The following is a 24,378-nucleotide window of genomic DNA, read 5'->3' as shown; positions in this document are numbered from 1 at the left end:
GTGGGTGAACATATTCCAGTCTGTGTTTTTAAATCTGTCCTGGAGCACTGCGTCTGTCCCCTCTGGCCACACTTTAATTGTCCTCACAGCAGGTTTCACACGTTGGATGAGTGGTGAATACCGAGGTGTGAGGAACAGGGAGAGATGGTCCGATTGTCCAATGTGGGGGAGGGGGGTGGCTTTGTAGGCTCCAGCCAGGTTGGAATACACATGGTCTAAAGTATTGTCTCCTCTGGTGTGGCAGGAGACATGTTGGTGGAATCTGGGAGGACTGTCTTTAAGTTGGTGTGGTTGAAGTCGCCAGCAACAATAAAAGCAGCCTCGGGGTGTTTATTCTGGTGTTTGTTAATGGCTGCAGAAAGTTCTTTCATGGTCAACCTAGCATTAGCGTTGGGGGGTATATACACGGCAGTGAGTATGATCGAAGTGAGTTCTCTGGGGAGGTAATAAGGTCTGCATTTGACCATTAAAAACTCCGCATTAGGTGAGCAGTGACTCTCAGTAGTAGTGGAGTTCATGCACCAAGCATTGTTAATATAAATGCACAAACCTCTACTAGATGACATCACTGTGGCTGCGGTCTGTGCTTATTAATCTGATGCAGAGTTCAGCTGCTAGGCAACTGGGCTATTTTTTATTTTCAGCTTCCTGTTTTAGTTTTAAATTTAAATTTGTAACAGCTCAATGGCGTATGCATCAAATATATTTAGAATACCTAACGTAAAATGACACACTGTGCAAATCATATCAATACTATTGCTAATGATGAATGATTATTAATGTGTAAACTATCAGTTTAATATTGCAGTGCAGATTATATTTGGTTACTTAACTTTAAACTTCTGGTTATTTTATAATATTACAGAATAATTCAGGTTCATATTTTAAATATATATAGATATATAAATATAATGCAAAGGAATTACACACAACATATAAACACTTGAATATGTAAAAATAATATGTAAAAGTACAACCAAACTATATTTCAGTAGATAGCTCATCGAGCCGCCCTCTGCAGAGGAGCCACCTTATAAATCCTCTTCTCGTTTTCAGTTTGTCAGTCTATGCTTGTTGCAGTTTTCTCTCTGTTTCCCCCTATTTCTGTGATTATATATATATATATATATATATATATATATATATATATATATATATATATATATATATATATATATATATACACACACATATATAATCAGCTGGTTATTTGCTGTTTTCCATCTTATTTTTGACTCTTTTGACAGGATGTTTCTGTCTGTGGGACTCATGATTCTGACCATCGCAATAGGAGTCATCTCAGGTGAGTTGGGGAGTTTTGTATTTTTGTATGGACACGTAATCAATATAGCCTCAACCTAAAGATGTCTATTTTGCACACATATAACCTATAGTGTTATATGTGAAGGTTTACAGAACTTACTTCACATAATTAATAACGATGTTTAAACACACTATGTATCACGTATGACTGCAGCTATTTTAAATGTTCATAAAATTTGAATTCTTTGCATTTTAAAAGATATCAGGTTGCCCCATAAATTACTGAAAACAAGAAGTGAGCCAAAAATAAAACCAACTAAAGGTATATTTTCACTCTAACAACTTGAAAGATAGAGCGGTGGAATTTTTCAGTCACCCTCCAATAAAGTATGTTAGGTGTTAATAGTGAAGCGCTTGCAAACTGCTTGCAAACACATTCAACCTTTTCATTTTTACAAGCCACGGTTCAACAGAGTTCATATTTTAAGGTTACCTTTGAAAGCAGCCTAGTTATTTAAATAGTAGTAGTAGTAGTATTTAAGAATGATTCAGAGTGAGTAATAAAAGTCAATTTTCAGTATAATATACCAGTTTTAGGATGAACACTTTAGTTATCAAACCTGAGGCAAAGTCTCAAAAGTAACTAAGTAAGCTAAATAACTGTTTTTGGTAAAGCAGATAAGCGGGGAAGCATGCACAGCGTCGTTTCTTTTACCTTTTTTTCAGTCTCTTAACCACATGATGGTAGTCCATTTTACTTTCAGCAGTTGAAGTAACAGACATAAGAAACTGCACTGCCACATTTGGACAAGAGCTGCATTTACATTAAGATTTTCTAATTCGTACAAATTCTCCCTTTAATGCGCAGAATCAGGTTCACAGGTTCTCTCTTCACAGAGGGGAGAAAAGACTGGTAGTCTGTCATCTCAGTGTAGTGTCAGTCATTCTGTTCAAGCCATGTTTAAAGTGAATTAATTAATTAATGTCAATTAAAAGTTCTATTTATAATGTGAAGTCATCATCGGTGAAGGTGGGCAAAACAGAAGATATCCTGGCTCTTGTGGACACTGACAGCTAATGTCCTTCTGAGTTCAGCTTGAGGAGCCCCCAAATGGGCCTGAACTGTTTTTATATATATTTGGAAAAGCTGGAATCATTAATTTGTATTTTCAAAGGCACATTTTTAACTATAGCTAGTTAACCAATGAACACTGCAAAGTATAAAGTCATATTTATAAGGTCATAAATTGATGAACCATCAGCAATAATCAAAATAGTATCTTTCACTGGTACTTGGTTACATATTGTAGCTTCATTGCTAGTTATGCTAACCTGTGATATTTGTGATATTGTACATTTTGCTGCAAATGCTTAAAAACAACAGAAAGTCATGTTTTTATTTTGCAGTCAATGGGGCCACCTACAAGAAACTGGGAGACGAAGCTGTCCTATCACCAGGCTCCATGTCTAATCTCATCACCAGCATCATGTGGAAACACAGCCCGGACATCGCTGTGGAGTGGTACGGCAAGGAAACATTTGCATACCGGGAGTTTAAAGGTACATTTAACAGCAAACAACTCTGTGTATACACAGACTATATGATATGTTTTCATGCTGCCATCTTCAGACAAAAAAATTGTGAAACTACCTAATAATCTATTGAAACACATCATGCTACTATGGTCATGTTCTTAGGTCGGTCTAAGCTTGATTTCAACACTGGAGCTCTGACCATCTCAAACCTGACTGTAAAGGACAGCGGCATCTACACAGCAGAGATCAACAACAAAGTCATGAACCCGACTGAAATCACTGTTATCTGTAAGTGGACGAATTCAGACTGAAGTTCGCTTTGAATCATTTTTTCCACCATATTTTAAATAATTAGCTTGTTTGTTTGCTGCTTTTAATTATCAGCTGCTGTCCCCAAACCCACTGTCTCCAAATCATGCAACCCTGAGATGACCATCTGTACTCTCACCTGTGAAGCCCAAGCCATCACAGGCGTCGAACCAGTCATCTATTCCTGGGTGATAAGTGCCAAGCAAAGAGTTCAGTCTTCAAGCAATCAGCTCAGCATAGCAAAGGTACAAACAGGATCTGATTGTTCACATAACAAGTCAGCTGCTCATTTTTTGTCTACTTAAATGTATCAATTTGCTGTCATTTACCTGATTAGCCATGTAAGCCATGTCAGATAAATGCATTAACAAGAAGTTGAACAGGTGAGGGGCAGCCAATCTAAAGCTAGTTTTAGCTTGGATAAACAGGGAATAAGAGCTGCCCCAGTAGAGTGATGCTGTTTTAAACATACAGTACATTATTACACCTCACAACAAGCACGTAACAGTAATAGATGGAAATGGTCTCATGCACTTTTATTTTATATTTCCCGAAAATTCTGTTAAATTTCAGTTGTGGGTGACTCTGCCGTAAAGGATGTACAAAGCATGTGCGGTAAGAACACTAAAGTCCTCTGCTTTCCTAACGATATGGTCAACATCCTGAAGGAGAGAATTCCTCAAATTGCAGATGAATATCCAACTGTGACAAACATTGTTCTGCATACAGGGTCAAACGATGTGTCCAAACAACAGTCGGAGGTTCTGAAACGGGACTTTATTGGATTATTAAACACTGTAAACTCTCTGAATGCAGCTGTATTCATCAGTGGACCTGTACCGCCGGTCAGAGGAGGAGACGAGAGATTCAGCAGGCTGTTTACACTGAATAAATGGCTTATATCAGCATGTGCTGACCACTCAGTGCATTTTATCAACAACTTTAATATTTTTTGGGAACGCAGGCATCTGTTTAAAGCAAATGGATTTAATTTTAACAAGTCAGGGGTGAAACTGTTCACCTCCAACTTGTTTTATTCCATACGTCATCCATCTGTGCTTGGAGCCAAGGCTGAGATAAACGAGGAGTTATCTCATAAAGAGGAACAAACAGTACTCCAAGAACAGACAAAGCCCAGCAGAAACCTTGAGGAGGAGCTCCATCTGCCCCCACCCGGGAAGAGCCTCAGAAAGGAGAGACATCTGAGGCAAGAAGAGGCAAGAAGAGGGGTCCCTATTTGCCTCCAACTCTCTCAACAACACCAACGACCAGGACCAGGATCTTCCCCAGTCCCCCAAACCCCTGACAGGCCATCACCCCCATCACCCTCATCCCCCTCCCTTTCTCCCTCCTCCCCACACCTGAAATTCACTGAAGAGATGATGGAGCGGGTCAATGCTGGGCTCAGATCTACCCCCCGGCCCAATCCCTCTTTGTCCCCCATAAACCCCCCACCAAAGCAGCCAAAGGTTTGCCACCGAGCCCCACCCTCAACAGAGCAATCGAAGTCACATTGCCCAGCCTCGCCCCCCTTAGTTCCTCTTCATGCCCTGTCTCCGCAGTCTGATGCGTGATGTGTGAAGGGTCCGGGCTGTGAGGATTATGGCAGTGATGACTTTTCCCAGGAGAAGATGGGACCCTGTTTACTAGAAGGTTTTAAAATTTCTGTACTTTTAGGTGACAGAAGGAGACATGTGGCCTGGTCAAAACACAGAGAGCTGCACTCTAAAAGATCTTTAAATATAGTAAACATACCTTGTGTACCACAGACTGCTCCCAAACACGAGGGGACAAGTAATGCCTCTAAAACACTTAAGTTGGCTTTATTAAACGTTAGATCTTTAGCTGGGAAAACATTTTTAATTAATGATTTAATCACTGAGCACAGCCTTGATTTTATGTTTTTAACTGAAACTTGGTTGGACCAAAGTAACAGTGGAGCTGTTCTCATCGAGACGACCCCTCCTAACTACAGTTTTATCAGTGAGGTCAGGGCGAGCAGGAGAGGAGGAGGGGTTGCTGTCTTATTTAATGAATCATTTCAATGTAAGCAGCTATCTCCTTGAAGTTTTCAGTCTTTTGAATATGTGGCTTTACAGCTGAAGGCCCCATCCAAAGTTGTGTTTCTTAATGTTTACAGGCCTCCCAAATACTGCACAGACTTTTTTAATGACCTCAGTGAACTGCTGTCTGTGATCTGTGTTGATTTCGACTGTGTAATTATTGTTGGGGATTTTAACATCCATGTGGACAACCCTCAGGACAAAGGGACTAAAGACCTGAGTAACACTCTGGGCAACTTTGGGCTGACTCAGCATGTAACAGAGGCCACACATAATAGAGGACACACTCTTGACCTACTGATCTCCAAGAGCCTGAGCATTTCAAACATTACTGTGTCTGATGTGGGCCTGTCTGACCATTACTGTGTTTTCTTTCAAAGTAAAATCTCAGCCCACACAAATACATCAACAGCAGTGATCACAAAACGGTGTATAACTGAAGACAGTAGTGAGATCTTTAACCAGGTCTTCCCATTAACACCTGGCCTGTCCAAAGGTTCAGTCAATGAGCTCGTCAATAGTTTTAATGCAAAAATGTTAAATGTAATGGATACTATTGCCCCCATTAAGGTGAAGGTTATCTCTGGAAGGAAAAAGTCTCCATGGAGAAACTCCACACTAGTGAAAAATGAAAAAAGAGAGTGTAGGAAAGCTGAGCGCAGATGGAGAAAAACAAACCTCCAGGTTCACTATGACATCTATAAAGAGAAACTTCACAATTATAATTTACAACTGAGGAGTGCAAGAAGGTCCTACTTCTCTGACATCATCACTAAAAACAGCCATAATGCTCGGGTCTTATTTTCTACAGTTGACAGGCTAACAAACCCTCCTGTGCCAGTGGCAGCTGAACTTCATTCAACCATGGCCTGCAATGACTTTGCCAAATTCTTCACAGAAAAATCCAAAAGATTAGACAAGCAATTGGTACATCAACAGCAGATCCAGGATATGTACTGTGTCCACCGAAAAACTGTTTAAACACCATCAAACAGTTTCACCCGATTAACAGCAAAGACCTGGAGGACATCTTAGGTCAACTGAACTCCTCCTCTTGCTGTTTAGATGTCCTGCCAACAAGTTTTTTCAAAAAGGTCTCAAAGACTTTGGAGTCAGACCTGTTACAGATCGTCAACTTTTCTTTAATGTCAGGTGTGTTTCCAGAACCACTAAAAACTGCTGTAATCAAACCTATACTGAAAAAGGACAATCTTGACAAGACACAAATGAAAAACTACAGGCCGATCTCAAATCTCCCATTTTTAAGTAAGATCATTGAAAAAGCAGTTTCTCAACAGCTCAGTTACTTCTTAAAACAGAATAACTGCTACGATGCCTTCCAGTCAGGTTTTAGACAGAACCACAGCACTGAAACCGCTCTGACCAAAGTGTTCAATGACATATGTCTGAATACAGACAGTGGAAAAATGTCAGTCTTGGTTTTGCTGGATCTCAGTGCAGCATTTGATACAGTTGACCACAACATATTACTCAAACGACTGGAGAACTGGACAGGTCTTTCAGGAACTGTACTAAACTGGTTCAAAACATACTTAGAAAAAAGGAAATACTTTGTATCAATAGGTAACTTCACATCTGAGCAGACAAGTATCACATGTGGAGTTCCCCAAGGTTCCATCTTGGGACCCCTTCTGTTTAACATTTACATGCTCCCACTGGCACAGATTATAAAGAACAACAAAATAAACTACCACAGCTATGCAGATGACACACAAATATATATCACAATGTCACCAGGAGACCAAGGCCCTGTACAGGCTCTTGGTAAACGCATTGAGGAAATTAATGACTGGTTGTGCCAAAATTTTCTCCAACTAAACAAAAACAAAACTGAAGTAATAGTCTTTGGCGCCAAAGAAAAACGATTACAGGTCACCAGAGAACTTCAATCTATACATCTAAAAACCACAAACCAGGCGAGAAATTTGGGTGTAGTGATGGATGCAGACCTAAACTTAGAAAAACACATTAAGACAATAACAAAGTCAGCTTACTATCACCTCAAGAATATTTCAAGGATAAAAGATCTGATGTCTCAACAGGACCTGGAAAAACTAGTCCATGCATTCATCTTTAGGAGGCTTGATTACTGTAACAGCATCTTTACAGGTCTACCTAAAAAAATCAGTCAGACAACTACAGCTCATTCAGAACTCTGCTGCTCGAGTCCTCACTAAGACCAAAAAAGTGGACCACATCAGTCCAGCTCTGAGGTCTTTACACTGGCTGCCTGTCCGTCAGAGGATAGACTTTAAAGTTCTGATGCTGGCCTATAAAGCTCTGAACTGTTTAGGACCAAAATACATCAGTGACCTCCTGACCCAGTATGAACCTTCCAGATCCCTCAGGTCATCTGGATCCGGTCTTTTATCAGTTCCCAGAGTCAGAACCAGACACGGAGAAGCTGCATTCAGCTTTTATGCTCCTTATATCTGGAACAAACTCCCAGACAGCCTCAGATCAGCTGAAACACTCAGTTTATTTAAATCCAGGTTGAAGACTCACCTGTTCTCAGCTGCATTTGAATAAAGCACCAAATCCGCACTTTTAAGCTTAAATTTCAAAACTTACACTAACTACTGATTTTATCTACTGTTCTGAGTTTATCTGTTTTGATTTTATATACTGTTTTGTTTGTTTGTTTGTTTGTTAAGTGGGTTTAGAGCTCTGGGTAGCTCCCCAGCTGGGTCTAGACTGGGTCTAGAGAGTATTTTAAATTCAGGGAATTTAAAATAGAAAGTAGCTCGTCCACAGAAGGACTCGTAGCTCCCCTTACGATAAGGGTTCAGATCGCGCGAACAGGTGTGAAATGTGTGTGTTTAGTTAGTTTGTTTGTTTGCTTGTTTTAATAAATTTTTAAATCATGCTTTTTATTTGTTTTTGTTTCTAATGTCTCTGTAAAGCACTTTGAATCACCTTGTTGTTGAATTGTGCTATACAAATAAATTTGCCTTGCCTTGCCTTGATCTTTTGAATCTCTACATTTCTAGGATGATACAAAGTGGTTTGGAAAACCGATCAGCTGTCAGCTGGAAAACCCAGTCAGCAGTGAACGCAGTGATGACGTCATCATCCCATTCACAAGCAGTTAGTTATCACACCAACACATGTGCATCATTCTTGTAAACATTTACAGTGTTATTAATTTATTCTTTCTTTGTTGTAGGAAATTTTGCTGTTATGTTCACACGACTAGTATTTACTGTATTGCTGATTGTGGTGGCCCTGTCTGGCTTCTTTATTTGGCACAAGCACATAAAAGCTAATCCAGGTAAGAATCCAGAAAAAGATTACAGTTACTCTGCCTGCGTTTTTTAAAATGGCATTTTATTTATTTATTTATTTGTATACTTTTTCTTTTTGTTATTAAGATTTCAACTTACAGAGATTATTTATCTTATTCTTTATTTTACTGTATGTTTGAGCTGCGAGGCCCGACCACAGAGACACTGATTACATCAGAGACAGCAGGAAAGAGGACAAAGAGGAGATTGGGTGGAGGTTTTGTGCTGAAGTTGGTTGAAAACGGCTCAGATTTAAAGATCAAATCTATTAATAACACATATAATATCCTAAAAATGTACATCTTTTGTACAGTTATTATATTAAAAAAATTCTATGGCAGATGTCGAATAATAACAATAAAGTAAATTTTTTTTCATCACATAGAGGAAACATGCTCAGCCTGAGTGACCTGTGATGAAGTCAAATGGATTCTGAGTCAGTTTTAATCGTTTAATCGATCTCTCAGTGAGATGGACACAGGTGTGACAGATGCAGAGTGATGGTTGACGGTCTTTTTTTTAACATTTAACAGTGACTCTTGCAGAGGACCAGGGAATGCATCCAGGCTCCATCAATGATCCTAGTGAATACAACTTGATCATATTGAAAGGGAATGCTAAAAGTACAAGAGCAAATACAAAACTTAGCGCCCACATGGCTCCAAAATCAAACAGATTATTCTATTAAAACGTTTAACTGAACTCCTTAAAGACTTTCATCCTCAGGTTTTATAATGGATTTAAATTACCCTGCTTAGTAATGCTCAGTTATCCTGAGATCTGCAGTAGATACCCATATGGAAAAGAAATAGTAAAAACTATTAAAAATAAAAGACTTGTGGCCTACTTCATATAGTGAATCATATACAGTAAGGCTTACATGATTTACTCATGAAAGTGGCCACTTTCTCATTACTTTCATACATTGTTTTAGGAAGTATCCAAAACATACAAGTTTCATTTATATAATTTTTCAAGGGATCTTATATCTGTTTTCACTCTTGTATGCTTTTCATTCAAGTTTCACACAAGACAGATACAAACTTTATAAGATTTATATATATCTTTTTCATATGGGCATGTATGATGCAGACTTTAATTTTAGACATGTCAGAGGAATCTTTACAGTGAAACACTTTTCATCATTTAACAGAGAAGTCTGCACAGACTTCAAATGATGAAGAGGCACCCATACAGGAGTGAAAACAGGAGGACGAGACAACAGAAGCCAGAAACTGAAGACTAGAGGTTCCTCCTCAGTGACTGTGACCTTTGCAGCAAAATGGGGGTTAAGTGTACAGAAATGAGATATTTACAAAGTACACCGCCAAATAAAACTGTCCTCAGTCAGTGAATGGGTGAAGGGAACTTTCCTATTGGTCAGTATGTTCTGTGTGTTCATGCAGAAGTGGTCAATGTGAGAGAAGAGAACAGAAAATTTTACTTTGTGTGTGTCTGTGTGTCCAGTGGTCATCAAGACACATACACGCACACACAGGCGGTGACTTTGGTGCGCTGAATTTGGTAGATATGTTGTTTTTTTAATATACTACAGATACCATGTCAGTGTCGCCACGTTCAGTCTTCAGCATTTACAGATAATTGATGGTAAAATTTCAAAGATCCGCAAAAATGTGATGAATTTTCAGTCCTTTATTGAATATATTTATGAATATAATCATTGTTTACATTGTTGTGCTGCTGCAGGCGAGTATCCTTATCTGTCCACCAGAGTTCGCCATACACTCAGATGGTTCAGCTTTTACTAGTGGACGGTCTGTAAAGCTAGACGACAACAACTGGATGTGGAGGTTTATTTCCTTATTAATGGATAGTTTGGTTTCAGAACTTAAACGTACAATAAAACAATACAAATCTCCAGCTGAAATTATTTAAAAACGAACTTGTATCATGCTTTATTAACACTGATGGAAATTGCTTTGTGTTTATAATAAGATCCAGATTATGTTGATGGAAATTGCTTTGTGTTTATAATAAGATCCAGATTATGTGAGCATGTTTAGTGGCAAATTGGTCTTGCACATAATTTTTTATTTTGGGTGCAGGAATGAGAAAGCATGGAACAGCTGGATCTTTTCTTACTGAGTCATTTAATTTGTCACTGTCCAAAATAATAAATCACTGAGTCACAGTAAGCGAGTGAACCTGCATTTGATTCTGTTTGGAGTGATTTACTCTGCATTCACGTGTTTCCAGGAATTTCCCACTGCCATTCAAACCCATTCGAAAAACTTAAGACTGTGGTGTTTTCCTGTGTTTTACAGGGACTTTTTCTAGTTATACTCTTTTCTATCTTATCTTTTCTATACTATCTTTTCTTTTTAGCCTAAAGATTGATTGAAAGATTGCACAGACCCACTGCATCGTCTAGTGGTACAAATTGGAATGGCATGAAAGTACAGCCCAAGCCTTGTGAGCCTTGTTTTACTTTAATTAGGATCTTTACAGTATAATGCACACATGTGTTGAAGAAGTTTCACCAGAATTTAAGCTCTCAAAACTATGTTTAACCCATTAACTAGTAAAAATCCTTTATACAATCACTGATTTTACAATACAACAGCAGCAGCCGTCAGACGGTGTTGGTAGGCTTGTTCTTCATGTGTGAATGTCGAGAGTGAAAGAAGTTTTTAGGAGAAATATCTATTTTTAAATTTGCATTAATTCAATCTTTGCATATTGAGGTCTCGCATTCATGTGACTACTAAACACATGACATTAACCTATTTGCCATTTTGGATGTGTGACAGTCATAGTGACAATTAAGGCCTAAGTCACATAGACCCACCGACCAGTCAGCACTATGCCCCGAGGGAAAAATCTCTATTCCCTAAACGGTTGGTAAAACTTGCCTTGCAGTTTGCTGCGATTCCTCGTTGTTTGAATGGAAGATGCTGACTTGTCTACAAACACTCTGTAGTGAAATTGTTCCTTTAAAACTGGAAACAGAGGACGTTTGCCTTCAGAGTAAAAGCTGCACCTTGTGAAACATATTGGGAGTAGCACATAGGTACAACTTTTACGTTGAAGGCGAGCATTCTCCATTTCCTGTTTGAATCACACTTTTCAGAGTTTCACTACCACTCCAGTAGTAGTTGATGAGTGCTTGCACACAAGTTGACAACCTCCATGCAAACTGCTGGAGACCGCTGTAATCTGCTAGTGACCAAAGTAATCAGGTTTTTGGTTCATCACCCTCTTTGCAACTGAATTCACATAACAACACTGCCTGAGGAACATCTGCAGTTCATACACTGTAATGCAAATTATGTGCAGACGACTCGTCTGCACAGAATTTGCAGAATTACAAGAAAACAGCCATTTGCATAGACTCTTACACAAAATTTACATCACTCATACCCAGGAGAAATCCTAATAGAGTTACAGCTACAGAAAGTGTAATTCCTGCTTTACTAAGCTAGTCAGTGGATTGATAATTCCCTGGTGGTCACTAGCATCCCTTTGTTAGTCACTGGGATTCCAAGGATAATGACTAGCATTCACTCTGTTCCTTAACTAGTCATTTGCACTTAAATGCCAAAGAAATGCAGAATAATTATTATGCACATAGTTGTTTTAAAATGAAAACACAGTTACAAAAACATATAGTTAGATCAATTGGGACTAAATAGCCGAGGGTTGCTGGTGACTAACCTGTCCATTGGGTTGCAGAGGTAGAAGAATCAGGCCCCGGCTTTGACACAGACAGCATCTCCTCTGTCTTCAGATTTATGGCCTCTGATAGCGACTCCAAACTCGTGAGCTCAGTGGCTTACAGTATTTAAACTAATGTGTCTGAACACATAAGTGTGTCCTCCCAGCAGCTAGGGCAGCTAGAATCTGCAGGGATGAAAAGGTGCAATGATGATAACATGGCACAGAATATGCAAGGAAAGTTTCCAGATTTGAATCTGGCCGTCTCCTAGCAGTTTATCAGCCATTATTTGTGTCACCTGGTGGCTGAAGGTCAACAAGCCTTCTTTAAAAAAGTGACACAGAGCTTATTTTTCTTCTTCTTTGGAGGTCGGTGGGAGGACACACTTATGTGTTCAAACACATTAGTTTACATACTGTAAGTGCTAACTTCAAGACAAGTCTTCCTGAGCTTGACAGCCCAGAGCTGGAAAGAAGATGGATGAAATTTAAATTTTGAAGCATGAAGGACAGGGAGGGTCTCACCAAACAACACCTTTCAAGGAGAGCGAGTGATGATTGAACGACAGTAGAAAGTGGACCTACTTTTACATGTGCAGACAGGACTGACAGGGAAATGAGGAGCATGGGAACCAAACACGGACAGATTTTTCTGTTCAGTCGTATAGTTCAGTTCTGAATACAACTTGCTATAAGTCTCACCTGCTTTCTAATCTAAATTTGAGCAGCTCAAGTGACAAATTTGTAGGTTGATGGATCCTAGATTGTATATGTTTTTTAATGATTTGGTGTTGAGGAGTGAAAAATACAGAGATTCAGAGAAAGTGCCCACCAAGGTGCATACATGTCATCATGACTGACTTTTAGAGGAAGAAATGTGTCTCCACAAACAGGAAAATGCAAAGACTTCTTTGCAGATAGCAAAGTGGTTTGAGAGTTTGGACTTGTATAGAATAGAATAGTCCTTTATTGTCATTTTTCCTCATAATGGGACGTTTTCTTCTAAATTTATTTGGAGTTGCACTTAAGTAAAGGCTCCAATGGTCCCCCTTCCCCCTTGCAGATAGGTTGTGGGTGTAGTTCAGGGGCATCTGTCATCATGTAAAGCTTTACTCTAATCATGGAATGCAGATTTTAGCACAAACAGGTGCCAAACTGCAGGCAAACATGTCTTAACAGAGACTGACACACATGGAGAGCATAGTATTAACCTGGATTTGTCTTTTATTTCTCCATCATCCAAAATCTCTGCATAAAGTTTATATTAAGAAAAGTCTACTGTGTTAAATTTAGGGCCTCAGTGTTTGGAAACGTTCTCTAAAATTTGCTGAAAAACTAGTTGTTTTAAGAGCTTTCTTGGACCCTGAGGGGATATTTGTGAGAGTTCAAACCTCAGAAACCTCAGAAACTTATTTGAAAACATGCTTCTCAGGCTTCAAGTCTCCAGATTGACTGAAATCAGCAAGAACTCTTTGGCAAACTTGGTCAAATGTGGATTCAACTCTGTTTGCACCACTTTGTTATGAGCTGCTGCATCTGTGGATGCCAAAGACAAAACTTTCATAATAATGACTGGATACTGACCTGACTCTACCTTTCTCCCACGTGTAGCGCAAGTGTTTACTAGTATAAAGCTATAGAATTTAAAGCCAATTACCAAAACTGTTAATAGTTCCATGAACCATTGAGCAAGGCATATTGCTTGATAGATGCTATTAGGAATGCTTTCAAAAGGCATCAACAGCACAGCTACAGTGGAAATCATTCACAGAACAAGTTTTCAACCAGGCTGTACACATTTTAACACAAGATGTTATAATACCCTGGTTCACTCAGTGACTCACTCCGTCTCCTAAAAATCTTCTTTAATTCAGTTCAGTTCGATTCAACAGTATTTACATACAAAATGAATTTAAAACATGAATTTAACTGAACTGAATTAAAGAAAAAACCCAACAATCCCATGTGAGCAAGAACTTGGCGACAGTGGGGAGGAAAAACTACCTTTAAAAAGGGAGAAACAACCGGTTGGAAGGGGGGGGGGGGGTGACAAATTTATTTACAACTAAATGTTTAAAGAAATATGCCTTAAAATGGACGTTTAGGCACTGGAAGTAGCTCTTAACATTTAGTTGTATATTACTGTGATTGAAGTCCCTTCCTCAGGATCCGGGTTTTGCTGCATACGTTGCATTTTTCTTGTTTTCAGTCTTACAATGTTCAGTGAAGTTTCTTCTATTGGATCAGGCTTGCTGTTTGCGTTTTGTTGCATAAACTGAATGTTTCAAATCTTTTTTTCCCTAAAAGTTGGCTCGTGGTGTGTTTCTTAGCAGTTGCACAGTTCTGAGACATACTGAGAGGTGCTGGTTTTCTCATCCAGTGGTTCTCATCCAGACTTTTACTTTGAAAAGCCCACGGTGGAAGTTGTGCTGTGACTCTCCTCCCGGCTTGAAAGTGTTTTGCATAGTGCTGTGCTGTAAAGGTGCGCTCGTCCTCCTCAGGTATACAGGCGGTTGGTGAAGCTTGTCTCGCGGTTGTGTTTATTTTCCTCCACCAGCTGCTGGAGATGACAGCAACCACACGCCCTCCTCGAAGCGTCTGAAGGGATTTTATTTGCTTTCTGTGTCAGACTCACTAAGTCATAATAACCGCAGGGATGCGTGCACGCGACAGGTGCTGGACCTGCATCCTCGCGCTGCTGGTGGCCGCACAGGCGCAGTCTCAGCAAACTGGTAAATTGATGCATTTATTTTATTTTCTCATACGTGTGTTCAAATACTCCTTTGAGCTTTGCAGAAGCAAAACGTGCTGCAAAAGTACTGTAAAACTTAAAAACCTGAAAATGGTGCGAAATCTCGGAGTTTCTAATAATTGTTAATCTAAAAACGTCCAGTTTTGTAACTTCAACTGTTAATTCTGACTTCATGAACTATTTCTTAGCAATTAGTTCAGTCACGTGACCTGAAAGCTTCGAGTTGGTTTTTTTTCCAGGTTGGAATGAGATCGTGGTCGGTGTGAATGTCTGGGCTTGTTTATTGGGAATAATGAATAGCTCATCATCTCCTCCGCTGTCAGAGACATGCACTGCTGTCCTGTCTGTAAGAGTGCACCTACTACAGAGGGATGCGATTTCTACAGATTGTGCACGTACCTGTTCTGAAATAAGAATTTCTGGTGCTTTCCTACATTTGAGGACTTTGCATTTATTATACTAGCTTCCTTTGGCACCACATGGGCATCTATGAGACGCTGGGCCCTGGGGCAGAGACAAATAAAAAGCCCCCTCACAGCTTTGAGATAAGGGACGCTTTATTCTGCTGTGGTTGATAGTGTAGCTGTTGTGCATTCAGAAAGGTCGACCTGAAGCTAAAGCGGTCAGTTACGGACCTCTAGACTCTGTTTCCAGGCTTTAGAAAATATGTGACGGCCGGACGTCGGCCAGCCATAACTTTTATACTGTCTGACGATAAATGTCAGCGCTGACTCATTTTCAGAATGGTCCCATGATTATTTTCTGTCACATACATGCTGCTCCAATGGTGATACTCTAAACGTGGCCATAGCTGAGCCAGAGTATGTTTCTTCAAAAGCTTTTTACCTCTTTTGGCTCTCACTGACATTGTTCAGCTCAACCATACAATGATGGCTGTGAGCACAGAAACCCCACCCACCTGTTGTTTAGACCTTCTGTTTGTACGGGACAGCCAATCGGAACAAAGATGGCTTAAAGGAAGTGGAGCTAAACACCTTATTTTAGATTATGGACTCTATTAAAATAATGGATCTGAAAAGTGAAACCAGTACTGAACTATTTTAAACTGGCATTATCTCTAATGGCCAACAGTCTCGTTTCAAAAAGAGGTCTGATTTTTTAGAAGTCTGTGGGGGAAACTGCCTTACGGTTCACTTAATGAAGACCTCAACAGTCAATTTTCTGATGAGTTCATGGCCTCAGGCTCTAGTTTTGAGTCTTATTCAATACAAGCCTAATGTTTATGACATTATAAATTATTTAAAGTAAAAAATAAATAATAATGAGGGTTGTGCTTTAGGCTTGATTTAGACTTTGGCAGTAAACCTATGCCCTGCCTTTTCAACACTTAAATCTAAACCCCACGCTGTGACCTTCCATGCCAATTGTTGTGTTCTCCGTTGACCTGACGTGTACTTACATTTCTCAAGGTACACCTGAGGAAATGTGGAAGGTTACAGCGTACGATTAAGAGACGCTTCCAGTTGCATCCTTAGTTGTGTTGTAGATTTAGAATGGGATTACGTATGGCTGACAAGCCCTTGATTTTCTGATCCACTCCTTCCTTCAAACCGTAAACCTGGTGATGTCCAATGTTCAGCTTGACTTCACAACAGGATCTCACATATTAGTGTGAGACCTGTCGCCCATAGTCCGAGTTCAGGAGTTGCACCAATGCCCAATAAAAGATGAATAAAGATTAATAATCTAGTAGATTACTGTAATAGCTTTTCATCAGAAAAAGATAGCGTTTAGGTGTTTACTTTTTTTAAAGAAACACAGCCAAGTAACAACCAGGTGCAGCATAACGTCTTCCTCTCGTAAGTTACCCAGGTCCACAGCTTCATGTTGAATCACTTAATCATTATCTTCATCTTCTCCTTGTGCTTGTTTTGCATCTCCAAGAACATGTTGGACCTTTGCCTTCTTATTTTGCACCTCCTTGTAGTCGTTTTAATCCTCACTGTGTTTTTTTTTTTTGTTTGTCTTTTTTGACTTGTTTGAACGATGTGTGAAAACACACATTAACAGTGGCTTCAGTTTGAGGCTCTGACTCACTCATACCCATAGCCATGTCTGTGTGTGTGTGCTGGTGTTTTATACAAATATTACACTTTACAGCTAAGCTCCTCTTTAAGACAAATATTTAAGGAAAGATTACAAGTAGGTTCAAGGGCTGAGGCTATTGCAGGTGTGTGTGTGTGTGTGTGTGTGTGTGTGTGTGTGTGTGTGTGTGTGTGTGTGTGTGTGTTGAAGCTGGTGATATGCAGTTTGTTCAGATTTTCCCCTCTTCAGGGCTCATCGTTCCCTCCCAGACACACTTCACCTCGTCTAATTTTACCTGGCTGTGGTTTCCCTCCTCTGCAGGCTACACACACACACACACACACACACACACACACACACACACACACACACACAACATTGTGCTGACATTCAGACATGCCCGCACAATCATGTAGAGACAAAGCACTGTTTATGCAGAAATGCTTCAGCTACCTTCATGGAAGAATCCAGGCCTTTGAACTGAGCGTGTAGTTCAGGGGTAGAACTATAATTTCTTAGATTTATAATAAATAAAAAAGAAAATTGTAAAAACAAAAAATGTGTCCAAAATTCATTAAATTCAATAAAATAATCCCACAATTCTTATTATCTATGAGGATTTTACTATAATAAGTTTCCCCTACTTTGGCAAAAAAAAGACAGGGCTCTTCAGTCAACTTTTAATATTTGAACATGCTTTTTTCTTCTTCATCTGTCTGTTAGTGGCTGGTTAGCTCAGTTGGTTAGAGCGTGGTGCTAATTATGCCAAGGTTCGATCCCCGTACGGGCCATTTCAAGCTTTTGGGGCAGGGATAGCTCAGTAGGTAGAGTTGGCACCCCATGATCAGAAGGTTGGGGGTTCGAATCCACTGAACGGCTGCCCTGAGATACCCCTGAGCAGAGTCCCGTCCTTACACACTGCTTCCCGGTGCGCCTGCTTAGTGGCAGCCCACTGCTTCACCGAGTGAATGGGTCAAATGCAGAGAGAGTAATTTCCCCACGGGGATTAATAAATTATACATTTTTATTATTAGTGAGAAATGACTCAAAGGTGGGATGTGTTATAACAGGGTAACAAACCCAGAACAATGTTTTATAAGATACGTTGTTTTTAAAAATCAGAGAAATTTTTACCATCAACAGAACTAATACACAGTTGCATTTTTTGATCATGCCAACGTAACTAATCCTAAAATCCAGAAACTAGTTGGCATTTTTACAGCAACAGTTCAATAGGCTATGTTGATTTGATTTTTGGTAGTGTACATGAGGTACGCTTTAGATATATTCACGTTACACTTTGGAATTTTTTAATTCTTTTGCTTGTGCCCAAGACGGTGTTTGCCAACAAGTGGTTAAACAGGATTGAGAGATTGTTGGGGACAATTGAACCAGCATTGCTGTTGTCCTGATCACAGTAACTTAATACAGGTGATTATCATCATGTCACTGTTGTGTAGTTCATCTACAGCTTCCTTACAATTACACAACTCTAACAAACACTATATAAAATCCCACTGGCTCTTTGTCAAGGGTATGTCGGCAATACTAACTTTTAGATTAGTGGCTGAAATGCAAAAGCAAAGGTAATGTGATAGAAATGCAGCAGGTTTCACAGGATTTCTGGGAAAGCAGGTTGCAGAAAAGCAAGTTTACCAAATAAGGAAACTCAAAGAATGAGGATCATGGAGTTATACTTTACTATCTGTATCAATATGAAGGTAAATTCTCCAGAATTTACACCCTCTCGGTTGTCTTTCTCTGAATTTAGCGCCTCCTAAATTTACTGTAGCTGTGTTTATATAGTATATCTTTTCCATCATATACGATCCTACATACAAGAAAAGGGGATAATAAAACCCATGTACCGTGCTGCACTAAATGAATGGCTGTAAACATAACTGTCAGGTGCCTTAGGGTCTAAAGCAGGGGTAATACAGGGGAGCTTATGGGATAATTAGAAAGTTTTTTTTTTTTTTTTCTATCTTCTAAATGTACCACTAGACCAGCCTGTCTGAACCCAAGGCCCATTTCTACCATCAAGACTGTCTGTGTTGCACTTCATGGGAAATTTCTTGTTGATGCCTCGAGCCCATGAAATGCAAGCACAGGTCGAACATTATTGTCTGACTGTGGGAATTCCACACATCTAAATGTTATAGCTGCAGGCCAGGTTGAAGCTCATGTAAGAGTTTACAAGCAAACACTCATTATAACAACATTTTTCACAATTTTCTGGCACTGAATCTTGTTTACTGATATAGAAAATAATTAGCAACGAAGATTTTCTTCCTGTATGGCAGTACAAACGTAACATAAATCAAGATTAAATCATTGTTTGACTCTTATCAGTCGAATTTAGATTTGAGTCAGAGATTTGTTTATGTGAAAACAACAGTTGTGGTTACTGTAAGTCAGTGTGGTATAAATGTGATTTATAAACACACGTCTCACCACTAATGACTGAATGCTGCAGTCAAGTCCTGATAAAGACTCACTGTTTGACTCATCTGTTTCAGATATAATCTGTCATGACATTTAAATTATTCGTATCTAATGGACCCTCATCTGTGGTGCTTTTGAAAAATTCGGAAATTTATTTTTTTACACAATGATCAAACCTTATGAGCTGCATGTTTCTGTCATGGGTGTCATTAAGATTTAATCTTATCTTTGATTCACATGTCGTGACTTATCTCATCCAAACCTACGTTGAATTATCTTGACTTGTCTTTATCTACAATATCTTGACTAGTTGTTTAGCTTGGCTTTTCTTAGTCATGTGGCAAATTTCAACACCAACCAAAAGTTGGATGTAGCTTGTTGGGAGCTATGCCCGTCTTTTTTATTCAGCCCATGATCTTGACTGATCTTGCCCATTAGAAAATGATATTTTTGCACCAACAAGGTGATTAATAAAGAGCTCTCAGCTAAAACCTTGGCATATCACAGTTTAGATTAGATTAGATTAGATTAGATAGAACTTTATTAATCCCTCGGGTGGGTTCCTCTGGGAAATTCGATTTCCAAAAAAGCACAGCACCGACAGAAGTTACAGAGTTACAGAATATTATATATATATATACACACACACACACACACACACACATATATATATATATATAAATAAATACAGAGACAATATAAATAAAATATATGAAGGGGATAAATAGAATAAATAGGAATAAAAAATAAAAATACAAGTGAATTGCACATTTCAAGTATTGAGGTCTATTGCACTGTTGACTATTTACAAAAGTATTGCACAAAAGGTATTGCACAGTGAGGTGAAGAGGCACTACAGCTTAGTTGTTCCCCCTTAGCTTAGTTGTTCAGTTGGTGTGTAGTGTGTCCTTAAACAAATTGAGGAAACAAGAGAAGTGTCAGTCATTTCCTTAAGAAACAGAGAAAAGTCCAAAAAAGACCTGACACAGAACCTGAGAGATGCATCTGGACCTTCAGTTGATCCATCTACTGTTCACTGAAGCCTCATCAGAAATGAAAAAGAAACTGTCATCAAAAACCGTGGACCACCTGGAAAGCATGACAATGACCCCAAACACTGTGATTTGATGGATTGGCCTCAACAAGGCAGAAACATCCCAAGAAGGGCTTTGAATGTCCTTCAAGAAGGCCAGAGAACTAATTCTGAAGACTGCTTAGTGAAATGACAAGAAAGCTGCGAAATATTGACCATCAAGCTTGTTTGAATTGTACAAACTCTATTTTTGTCTTATATGTCTTATATGTATTTCACGTTTTCCTAGCAAGATATAAAGAAGAGTTGTTGCACATTTGTTTCTTAGAAGCTGCTACAGCTTTGGGGTGATGGAAGCTTAGGTCAGGGTTTGGTTTGTGCACAAACAAACTGTAGATGTTCACACAGCAGGTGGTGCAGCACAAAGAAGCAAATCTTGTGCCATGTTCAAGTCCCAAACACTGGGACACAATCCAAAGCCAGGACCTCCATACATTCACACACTATTTGTGGATGCCTGCTGATTAGATCTTAAAGAGCAGAGCAGGTGAGAGCACTGAGCCACGGCTGAGTGTGCCAGGACCATCATCACCACCTCAAAGCACCAGCACTGCAACTGGGAAAACAAAGCATTCCCCAGTAACACAGAGCGCTTCTGAAGAGCCGCTTCAGATGGCATAGCTGATAGGCTTCACAGAAAGATGGAGGACGGAAAGCAAAACATCCTCTCGTCCGTCAGCCTGAGCTCTCACCTCAGCTGTGTGACATTTACATAACTGACAGCAGGTAGAAAACACCTATTAGTGCCTTTTTTAAAAAGAGCTTTGAAGTTTCAGTGGTTACAGTGTGCAGGTCTAATCATCTCGATGATGTAGCAGAGCTGAAACTGAAACACACAAAAGGACAAAAGGTGTAATCACAGATAAACGTGGGTGGAGAAATTTCCTTGAAGCGATGTGGAGAACAAGGAGTGTCAGGAGTTTGTTTTATGAAGCTGATCTGCTGGAGTTTATTCAGCCTGCAGCTACAACACCTTATTCTCTGCTGGGTCTGACCAAATTCAGGCCAAGAAAACACCAGGATAAGACAAGTTGTTATAGCCTCTTTAAGCTTATTACCACCAGAAGAAACAATGGCTCCTTTACTGGGCTGTATTTATTATGTAGGCATAGTTACTGGTTATATTTCAGAATACAAAATCAGGTTATAGACTAATCCAACTTAGGGTCATGTGAGGGACAGAGTTTATCACAGCCTACATTGTATTATCTGCTTCCCAGCCTTTCTGGGTCTTACTGATATTTGCTCGAGGAAAGCATAAACTAATAAAGTCTGTGTGCTGAACTGCATTTTCCCCTCTTTTCAGGTCCAGATTCTTGCATGAATGCTGCTATCGGCCTTCTATATCCTCTTGTTTACATGTTACTGCAGACTTATCAATAAGCCCAAGGTCTTTAGTTGCACAGCTGTGAACAGGAATTGTTCCTGTCAACCTTGAAGTTGGCTGATTATAAAACATTCATCTTTGAACTTTGGTGGAAAAAAGTGTGTAAGTTCCCTGTGTTTCCAGGTGCTTTCTGTTATAACATCACTGCTTTTGCAAGTTGAAGAACTCTGCCTGAAGCTAATATCTCCAGTGCGTAATCGCAGGTTACGCTACCTCTCACACAGAAGCTGCTTGTTTATGACTGAGAGGTCATTAATCATAGTTCTGTGCGCTGGCTCACTCATTGCTGTCAATTTGCTGTCTACAAAGGCATTTTACGGTGAAACATCACTGGGTTTTATGAGTGGTGACTCTCATCATTTTTCTTTTTGTGCATTATAATCTGTCCTGAAAGCGTCAAGAGGAGGAACCACTGTTTCATTTCCAGTGCTTGAAACAATCAGAGGGGGCGGGCCAGCTGCTAACAAAGGCTGCAAGTCTTTTAATTCACAAGGGTTTTAGTGGAAACCACAGCATGACCAGTTGAGGAAAAGCACTTTAGAAACACAATATTGCTGATGCCAGAGTATTTGTCAATGTCTTAAAGCTTTTGTGGAGGGGGTGTGTACAATATATAATGTTAATCTAGACCTAAAAGCACATCCACACCTGACTCCATGCCATAGTCTGTGAGTTTTGTGGTTATTTGGTGGCATTTTAATCATTATTTGGTCTTTTATATGGCTGTTGATCTTGGATTTTAATAATAATAATGGATTGGATTTATATAGCGCTTTTCGAGAACCTCAAAGCGCTTTACAATTCCACTATTCATTCACTCTCACATTCACACACTGGTGGAGGCAAGCTACAGTTGTAGCCACAGCTGCCCTGGGGCAGACTGACAGAAGCGAGGCTGCCATATTGCGCCATCGGCCCCTCTGGCCAACACCAGTAGGCAAGTAGGGTAAAGTGTCTTGCCCAAGGACACAACGACCAGGACAGAGAGCCCAGGGATCGAACCGGCAACCTTCTGGTTACAGATGCGATTCCCAACCCCCTGAGCCACGGTCGCCCAGTTGGGAAGAATGGTGTGTGGTGGTTAACACTATTGCCTCACAGCTAGAGGGTCCTGGGTTTGACTCCACGATCTGGCTCGGGTGTCTTAGCGTGGAGTTTGCATGTTCTCCCTGTGTCTCTGGTGCTCTGGCTTTCTCTCACAGTCTAAAGACATGCAGTTAGTGGAGTTTGGTTAATTGTTGATTCTAAATTACCCGTAGATGTGAACATGAGTATGAGTGGTTGTCTTGCCTCTCTGGGACCAACTGGCGTCCTGTCCAGGGTGAACCTTGCCTTACAGCCGTTGGTAGCTGGCATGGATTCTGTTCCCAATGCGACCCTGATGAGGAAAATTGGAATAGAGTGGATGGATGGATTGCTTGGGTAGTTTAGTTTAGTTTAGATAGACTATTACAGATATGCGTTACATGTGCTCTTTTGTGTAATTGTGCATCTTGTCATTTCGGTCATGTGATTCCTCATTTTGTTACTTCCAGTTTTATTTTTATTGCTGGTGCCTTGTTATTAGTTTTATTTCTTTTGTTGTTGTCTTGATTAGTTTCACTTGTACACTGTTACCCTGGTGTTTCCACTCTCCCCGATCACCTCCTGTGCCTAAACCTCAGCTTGGATCTGTTCTTTGTGGAGTCATACTGTGTTCATGTTGCACACCTTTTTGTGTGTTCTCTCAATTAAGGCTGCTCTTTGGATTACCTGCATCACCTGAATAAAAGTTTTTTTTTTCTCAGAATTCTCACAAGTCTGCATATGTGAGAAACCTGCACCTAATGGCACTGGTTATGATCAGGAAATAAAATGCAGGGACTTTATATAGGAATTAGGATCCTTCCTTTCTTTACCTCCATTTTTGACAAAAGGAACCTTAGTTGCAAGAAAAAGTATAATATCCTGAATATTTTGTCTACTCTGTATACACTGACAGTAGGCAGACAGTCTGCTTTCTTAACCTTCATGGTTTCCTTCTGCAAATATTTATCAGCTTCCTCTCCAGGAAGGCTCTCATCCTGTGGATGATCTGCAGCCATCCTCCACCTGCTTTAGGTTATGGTAAGAATAAAGTATAACAAATTGCACCATTCGATGAAGATGACTGAAGCAGCAGCTTTAAAAAATAGACTAGGAAGTCGTGAATCGATATTCTAAAATGTGTCACCAAATGCAGGGTTTCCACGGTGTTTGTGGTTTTAGGGCCGACTGATTGTAGCAACTAGAGATGGCACGATACCACTTTTTTATGTCCGATACCGATATCATAAATTTGGATATCTGCTGATACCGATATGAATCCGATATAGTGTTTTTTAATCAACAAAACTGTTTTTTAAATATCTTGCTGCATTTTGTATAAGTTCATACTCAAGTTTAAAACAACAACTACACTAAAGCTATTCTGTTATACCTGTATGCAAAAAAAAAATATTTCATAGTTCAGCAATACTGATCAA

General features: G+C 39.7%; 2 protein-coding genes across 2 annotated transcripts in view; both read left to right on the top strand.

Moving 5' to 3' along the window:
- The first annotated feature begins 1,230 nt into the window (after positions 1–1,230).
- Positions 1,231–10,623, top strand: LOC146547405 (CD48 antigen-like). The gene is made up of 7 exons (XM_085265487.1): positions 1,231–1,303; positions 2,671–2,823; positions 2,962–3,087; positions 3,184–3,353; positions 8,183–8,279; positions 8,359–8,463; positions 9,630–10,623. The coding sequence occupies exons 1-7, from the start codon at positions 1,249–1,251 to the stop codon at positions 9,677–9,679; spliced, it is 756 nt and encodes a 251-aa protein (XP_085121613.1). The 5' UTR covers positions 1,231–1,248; the 3' UTR covers positions 9,680–10,623.
- A 3,987-nt stretch (positions 10,624–14,610) lies between these two features.
- Positions 14,611–24,378, top strand: part of LOC146547404 (uncharacterized) — a 57,234-nt gene continuing 47,466 nt past the window's right edge. The window contains exon 1 of the mRNA XM_085265482.1: positions 14,611–14,883. Coding sequence (XP_085121608.1) covers positions 14,808–14,883 — 76 coding nt within the window. The 5' untranslated portion in view covers positions 14,611–14,807. The remainder of the gene's footprint in view (positions 14,884–24,378) is intronic.

Source organism: Mchenga conophoros, linkage group LG23, assembly GCF_057382185.1.
Source record: "Mchenga conophoros isolate Kocher_MC1m ecotype Shallow Benthic linkage group LG23, M_conophoros_male_GT1.1, whole genome shotgun sequence".
Lineage (NCBI taxonomy): Eukaryota > Metazoa > Chordata > Actinopteri > Cichliformes > Cichlidae > Mchenga > Mchenga conophoros.
This window is presented reverse-complemented; position numbering and strand designations above follow the sequence as displayed.